General features: G+C 43.5%; 1 protein-coding gene across 1 annotated transcript; it reads right to left on the bottom strand.

Moving 5' to 3' along the window:
- Nucleotides 1–580: 580 nt before the first annotated feature.
- On the bottom strand, nt 581–3043 carry LOC131006458 (uncharacterized). Its single transcript, XM_057933617.1, has 2 exons — nt 2878–3043; nt 581–2745 (listed from the first exon to the last, which is right to left on the bottom strand). The coding sequence occupies exons 1-2, from the start codon at nt 3041–3043 to the stop codon at nt 581–583; spliced, it is 2331 nt and encodes a 776-aa protein (XP_057789600.1).
- Between the last annotated feature and the right edge of the window lie 4393 nt (nt 3044–7436).

Genomic DNA, 7436 nt, shown 5'->3' with positions numbered 1-7436 from the left:
TGCATAGCCCAAATGGCATCCTTCGGTAGGCAAACGTTCCAAAAGGGCAAGTGAATGTCGTTTTGCCCTGGTCCTCCTCCGCGACCCAAATCTGCATATAGCCCGAGTATCCATCTAGAAAGCAAAAATATTGATTTCCCGCAAGTCTTTCCAGCATCTCATCGATGAAGGGCAAAGGGAAGTGATCCTTCCTCGTCTTCTGGTTGAGCTTGCGGTAATCAATACACACCCTCCAGCCGGTTTGCAACCTTGTAGCAATTAATTCCCGGAATTCATTCTCCACCACTTGTATGCCCGACTTCTTGGGCACAACGTGTACTGGGCTTACGCACCTACTATCGGATACTGGGTATATTATGCCCAAATCCAAAAGTTTGAGTATCTCTTTCATCACAACTTCCTTCATGGCTGGATTTAGCTTCCTCTGGGGGTCCCGGACTGGAACTGCATCTTCCTCTAGCAATATGCGGTGCATGCATACAGTAGGGCTTATGCCCTTAATGTCGGCTAGGGTCCATCCAATTGCTTCCTTGTACTTCCCCAAAGTCATCTTGACTTTGTTCTCGTCCTCGAGTGTCAATTATGAGTTGATAATTACGGGCAAAGTGTCATCCTCGCCCAAGAAGATATACTTGAGGTGTTTGGGCAAAGACTTCAGCTCGAGCTTGGGTGCCCTTTGGATGGAAGGCACCAGTCGGTCTTCCTCCTTCAAGGTAGGGATTTTCAGAGCCTCCGTGTAGTTGACCCCTTCGCTCCATGCATTAAGTACCTTCACCGCCTCTTGCAATTGCTCCTCTTGCAAGTCCTCCTCGGTTATGCCATTCTGGATTATAATGTCATATGGCTCCTTGAATGCTGTTCTGGGCAAAACCTCCTCAACAACCTTCTCGATCATGTCGACACTTTTCACCATCTCTGTATCGGCTGGATGTTTCATGGCATTGTATATGTCGAAGGTCACCGTTTCCCCTTCAAACTGACATGTTAGCTTACCCGTATGACAATCAATGCGAGTCCTGGCAGTCTTTAGAAACGGTCTGCCCAAAAGCATGACCGGATCTCGTGCTTTTGACTTCCCCATGTCGAGAATGTAAAAATCCGCTGGAAAGATAAGTTCCTCCACTTTGACCAAAACGTCTTCCAGTATTCCCTCTGGGTAGACATTTGATCGATCTGCCAGTTGGATCACCACTCGGGTGGGCTTCAGCGGTCCTATCTCCAGGTCCTGGTACATGGATAAGGGCATAACGTTGATGGATGCCCCTAAATCAAGCATTGCCTTTTCCACCTTCATGGTTCCTATTACACATGGAATGTAGAACATGCCAGGATCTCCACACTTTATTGGCATATCTCGTTGTAAGACCGCGGATACAGACTCGCCCACTTGAAATTTCGCATCATCCGTGTATTTGACCTTCCGAGTGCAGAGTTCTTTGAGAAATTTTGCACATCTGGGCATAGAGCGTAGCGCGACCAAAAGGGGCATATTGACCTCCACCTTCTTGAAGATTTTAACCAGTTCGGTTAATTCTTCCTTCTCTTGTTCCTTGGCCATTCTGCCTGGGAAGGGGATTATGGGCTCATTCTGGCTTGATTTCTCTTTACCCTTCCCGGTCGCCTTTCTCTTTGTCTCTTTCTCTCGAGCAAATTCCTCCTCATCTGCTGATCCCATTCCGACTTGCTCGTTGATCTCCGGCTTTTCTTTATTTTTCTCCTTATCAACCTCTGGTAACTCCTTCCCTTCTCTGAGTGTCATGGCATTCACCTTCTTCACCTCCACTTGGGATGGAAGTGCCCCTTGTTTGCTTTCAAGTCTGGCGACTGCTTGGGCAAGATGTGATAGTTGGGAGTTCACATTCTGCATTCCTCCTCTAGTCTCCATTATGAACTTTTCGGTCTCTTGCTGGAACTTCACTTGTTGTTGGGCCATTTGATGCACGAGCTCTGATAGGGAAGATCCTCTTGCCTGTTGCGGTTGTTGCGAGTATTGTGGTGGGTTACTCGTCTGCCCTTGGTTTGGCCCCAAATAATTGTTGTTGCCGTACCTAAGGTTCTCATGTTGCCTCCATCTTTGATTGTTGTACTGCTGCCTGTAGGGCTCAAAAGGTTTCTGGTTCTGCCCTCCGTTGTTTCCTCCTGGCTGTTGCCCAATAGCATTAAGCTCTTCATCTTCGAAAAGTTGTGGGCATTCATCGGTTGCATGTGAATTCGCCATGCAAAGCTGGCATGCCTTCACAGGCTTCCGAATGTTGGGAATCCCTTGATTGGGTGTTCCTTGGTTCGTCATGAATTTCTCAAACATGTTGCACAGTTTGTCCAACTTGTCGTCTTGGGCAGAAGGATTCGGCACCGGAGTAGTTCTGACTATAGTCCCTTCTTCATCTCTTGATTCATCTGCCATGTCAGCTATGAGCTTGAAAGCTTCCGCTGCAGATTTGTTTAAAATCGATCCTCCACATGCAGCGTGTAACCATTGCCTATCTTGCCTTCGGAGTCCTCCCACGAAATACCGAATAAGATCATGATCCGGTATTTGGTGTTGTGGGCATTTGGCCAACATCTGCTTGAACCTTCCCCAGTATTCATAGAGGATTTCTCCCGTCCCCATTTTGATGTTACTTATTCGAGTCCTCAAATTCTGGATTCGGGCGGCAGGGAAGTATCTTTCCAAAAACTTGCTCTGTAACTCCTGCCAGGTCCGAATGCTTCCTTCTGGCAAATCATACAACCACTCCCTCGCTCCTTTTAACAAAGAGAACGGAAAAGTAAGGAGTCAGATATATTCGCCAAGTGCTTGACTAGCGGTGCGCACCGTTCCACATGCCATCTCAAAGTCTTAGAGATGTCTTTGAGGGTCCTCTCCGGGCATATCACTGTACTTGGGCAAAATCTGGATAAGAGTATGCTTCAGCTCCCAATTTCCAGTGATCTCCGGTAGTACTATGGCTGACGGCCTGAGATTCAGGTTGCTTGGAAACATCATGTCTCGAAGGGTCTTGTTGTTGTTGTTGTCATTCTGTCCTTCCGGATTTTCTGCCATCTATCTCTCTGCTTCTAACTGTCTCTCTCTTGCCTGTGCCTATTGTTCTGCCCTGCGTCTAGCACCGTTGTTCTATCGAACAATTCGCTCAATATCCTCGTGGTACAAAAGATCTTCGTTACCTGCACTCTTGGTACGACGCATACACAAACGTGAAGGCAAAACTCACACAAAAATCACAAAAGAAATTACTAGTTAAACTTGTACTTTTCACGAGTATTTCTTCAAAAAAACAAAACACAAAGAAACAAACAATTACTCTCTAAATATAACTAAGATACCTTAGAATTAAGTTCATTAGAGACAAATCAAGAAAAACACCTCAAATTCTTGCATCTCCATCAATGGCGGCTCGCATCCAAACCCCTCCAAATTCGGAAACATCTCACTCCCAATACCAATCCCTTCAACCTAAAAAACCCCCAAAATTCTCGCACACAAAATCTCTGCCGTAGATCACACCCACATCTCCTCCACACTCAAACAACTCCGCCGCCGCAGCAAAATTAGAGCTCTCATAATCATCATGTTTCTGAGGAGCGGCGGGTCTTGCGGCAGCCGCCGCCGACAGAGGCGTTGCAGAGGGAGCCGCCCTTGGTCCAGTAGCAGCGGCAGCCCTTGCTGGGAGACGTTGTAGTTGTTGTAGTAGCAGAATTTGGTTTTGGAGGAGAGGTGTAAACACAAATTTTATTGTATTCAATTTAATGAAATACAAAAATGTGTACAAATTCAAAATATATGGATTGAGATGAATTTGTTTGCGGGTTGCGAATCTCCACTTGATCCTCTGATTATCCTCTTCAAATGTTACTTGAAATCTTTGGAGGGAAGTACACCTTCTTGATCTCCTTGGATTTGATTTGATGACTTGAACTTGAATTTGAATTTGATGTGTTTCTTGAAATCTTCGGAGGGAAGTTCGCCTTCTTGATCTCCTTGGATTTGATTTGATCGCTTGAACTTGAATTTGTATTTAATGACGTCAATCCAGAGGACTTCCACCTTATTTCTAAATTAAACGTTGACTTTGATGAATTTGATGAAGAACGTGTTGACTTCCTTGTAGAATGCCTTGAACCTTGAGCTTTGGGCTTTATAACGTTGATGCGGAGGACCTACGCCTTATTTCTGGATCGAGCGTCGGATTTGACTTGAGCTTTTGGGTTGCTTCCACGAAGAATGCCTTGATTGTTGGAGATGACTTCGTTGTAGTGAATTACTCCTTCAATGCTTGAGCTCTCAAATGATTTGTGTGTGTTTAGAACTGATATGATGACCCCTATTTATAGTTGTAGGAAGAGTCAAGCTTTGGGCCAGAGCCCACATGATTATGGGCTTAAGGCTGACGCGGCACGATCCTATTGACTCTTGAAGATTGATATATATCAATATTAGATTTAACTTGCTGCCAAAGAAATTGATCTCTATCTTTGAAATATGGTAAGATCTTTATCATATTTAATCTTGGATTTCATAAGATTCTAAAATAAACAAAGATATAAAATTAATAAAATATTTTTTATTTTCTATAATTTCGCGTGCCTACAAATGCCCCTTGAGACTTGTTCATGGACGACTTGTCGTGGAAATGAACGAGTCTCGACAGTTTTGAATTATTAGATAGTTTATACTCATATCAAGGAGTTCTTTGATTCAAATTTGTGAATAGTTTATACTCATATTCAAGAGTTTTTCAATTTGAAATAGTTTATGCTCGTATCAAGGATTCTTCAACTTGAATTTGTAGGTATTTTATACTCGTGTCAAGAAGTCTTCACTTGAATTTGTAGACATTTTATACTCGAGTCAAGGAGTCTTCACTTGATTTTGAATTTGTAGATATTTTATACTCGTGTCAAGGAGTCTTCACTTTATTTTGAATTTGTAGATATTTTATACTCATGTCAAGGAGTCTTCAACTTGAATTTGAGTTTGTAGACATTTTATACTCGTGTCAATGAGTCTTCACTTGAACTTGAATTTGTAGACATTTTATACTCGTGTCAAGGAGTCTTCACTTAAATTTGAATTTATAGACATTTTATACTCATGTCAAGGAGTATTCAACTTAAATGATCCTTTTGCTCATGTTTGGGGGCTTCGTTGATAGTTTAGGCTCTTCTCAAGGAGCATAATTGATAGTTTAGGCTCTTACCAAGGAGCATAATTGATAGTTTAGGCTCTGACAAAGCTGTCGTTTGAGCTTTGTGCAAATAAATAATCCTGTGCCCACAACTAGACTAGCTAGTGGTAAGTCCAGAGTCGAATCCACATGGAACTGAGCAGTAACTTCTCCTGCAATGGTGTCACTAAAAGGGTTTTGTTTTCTGCAGTGTTCTGACCAAAACGTGGTTATGGGCAGAACGGGTATCCAACCTAAACTGAAATAACAAAGGAGATAAATCAAATAACAAAACAATTCTGACTTGGGTTCGAATCACTAAACATGAATTATCACTCGATCATTGGTGCAAAGATTAATCACTATATTCGCATACCAGTGGTTATAGGCATAAGAATTGTTGTGCCCCTATTGTCACTCGTCACGCACACAACAAACCCCTTGCCCAATCTATCCTTTCAGTTTATGATCCCTTAGAAGGGTCAGCTAATGGAAATCAACTACCCCGGACAACATCCACGCTCTCTGCGATGGCCTATCGCTAGTTGTGCTTTGCCCAGAATGCTTTAAGAACTAGATAGACCCACTTGACTCTTACACCGATATTTCACAGCAGTCACGGCTCCAACACCAGTTGTACTATTTTGGAGGTCGATGGCAACTTGCCTTATGCCCAAATTATTACTTGTGATCAAAACTTCCTAGTTAACTAGTGATCAATTAATTAACCAAGTTGTTACAACCTTTTTGGAATCAAACCTAGTGTATCGGGAATATGCTCATATAGTTGTTATGCTCAAATTAGACCTCTCGAGTTTATTCATTCATGCTTAGATCATCTTTTCCAAATCAGAATATAAAACTTATCCAAACATAACGTAAATAACACAAGCAAAAGATATAAAGGAAAACATAACTAGAAATGAAATTACTTAATGAAAATCGAAGTACCTACGGCCGGAAGTGCCGTGCAAAATATAAACAGGAATGTACGAGAAAAATGCCCACAGCTCGGGCTAGCTTCCACTCTTAAACAATGCACAACAGAACGGTATTTCCGCACCCTTGGCTTGTGAAGCTCGTCGGGTATTTATAGGAGTAATTAGGGTACGAAGGCCCAGCCCATTACTTGCGGCCGGATCCATGCAAGCATGGAGATGCTTATCCTTTTTCAGACCTAATCTTCATGAAGATATGTTTCCTTTTGGATAAGGCGTTGGTTTGGCCTTATCGGTCTCTTTTGGATAGCTACCGCCTTCCGCCTTTCTCGGACTCCTACTTGCAATCCTTCCTCGCCCGTCTGTTATGCCTCTGTCTTCTCTTGCCTGCCAGCTCTCGTGCGGTACTTATGGGTATAAGGAATGGTTTTGCCTCCAAAATCCCTTTACTTTCGGCGCATACCTCTTTCACGAGAAGTGACGGCACCATCGACCCCTGGAGTGCTCAGAGAATTCTTCTGCTTGGCTGATTTCGCTGCTCAGATGATTCCTCTGGCAAAACCGACTTCACTGCGCTGGCGTCCAGAGGAACGGCTTCCGCGCTGGCGTCCAGAGGAATGGCTTCCGCGCTGGCGTCCAGAGGAACGGCTTGCGTTCTGGCTCTTGTGATTCCTCTGGCCCTTTGAATCCCCTGGCAGCTTGATTTCTCTGGCAAAGCCGACTCCGCTGGCGGCTTTGATTCCTCTGGCCCTTTTTAACCTTCTGGCACTCCGCTTCTCTGGAATTTTGACCTCTTTCCCACAAGCTGGTCCTGCCATTGAACTACGCCCTCCCAGGTGACCAAACGACGTAAACACAAGGAAAAAAACTCGATCTAAACTTAAAACAGACACAAAAACAGAGCACAAACTTGGGCTCATCAGGCTCTTACCAAGGAGCATTTGACTTTATGAATTTCAACTTGAAGATTGACTTGTGGTTACATTTGAAGTTTCTTCATCATCTTCACTTGGGATTTCTTCATCATCTTCACTTGGGATTTCTTCAAGAGATTTGCCCCCATGACTTGCTTCTTTGTCTTCTTGAAAGTCGTCTAACATTTGCATGTGTAGATCATCAACTTAATTTACGATCATGCTTAACTCCATGTCATGAGCTCTAGTTGTCAACTCTTCAAACGTATTTGGTCGACTTCCTTTTAAGATGCATTGAAGGCTCCAATGCATGCCTTGAATGCACATCTCGATTGCTGAAGCTTCAGATAGTCGATCTTTACAATTTAAGCTCAAGTCCCTCCATCGGTTGATGTAGTCGATGACTGACTCTTCTTTCC

The sequence above is a fragment of the Salvia miltiorrhiza genome, chromosome 1 (assembly GCF_028751815.1).
Source record: "Salvia miltiorrhiza cultivar Shanhuang (shh) chromosome 1, IMPLAD_Smil_shh, whole genome shotgun sequence".
In the NCBI taxonomy this organism is placed as follows: Eukaryota; Viridiplantae; Streptophyta; class Magnoliopsida; order Lamiales; family Lamiaceae; genus Salvia; species Salvia miltiorrhiza.
This window is presented reverse-complemented; position numbering and strand designations above follow the sequence as displayed.

Bases quoted from the DNA above. Each gene is read 5' to 3' on its own strand.
- LOC131006458 (XM_057933617.1), bottom strand. From the start codon at position 3,043: ATGGCAGAAAATCCGGAAGGACAGAATGACAACAACAACAACAAGACC. The intron at 2,746-2,877 runs GTGATATGCCCG...CTTTGTTAAAAG, and splicing joins CCAGATTTTGCCCAAGTACA to GAGCGAGGGAGTGGTTGTAT.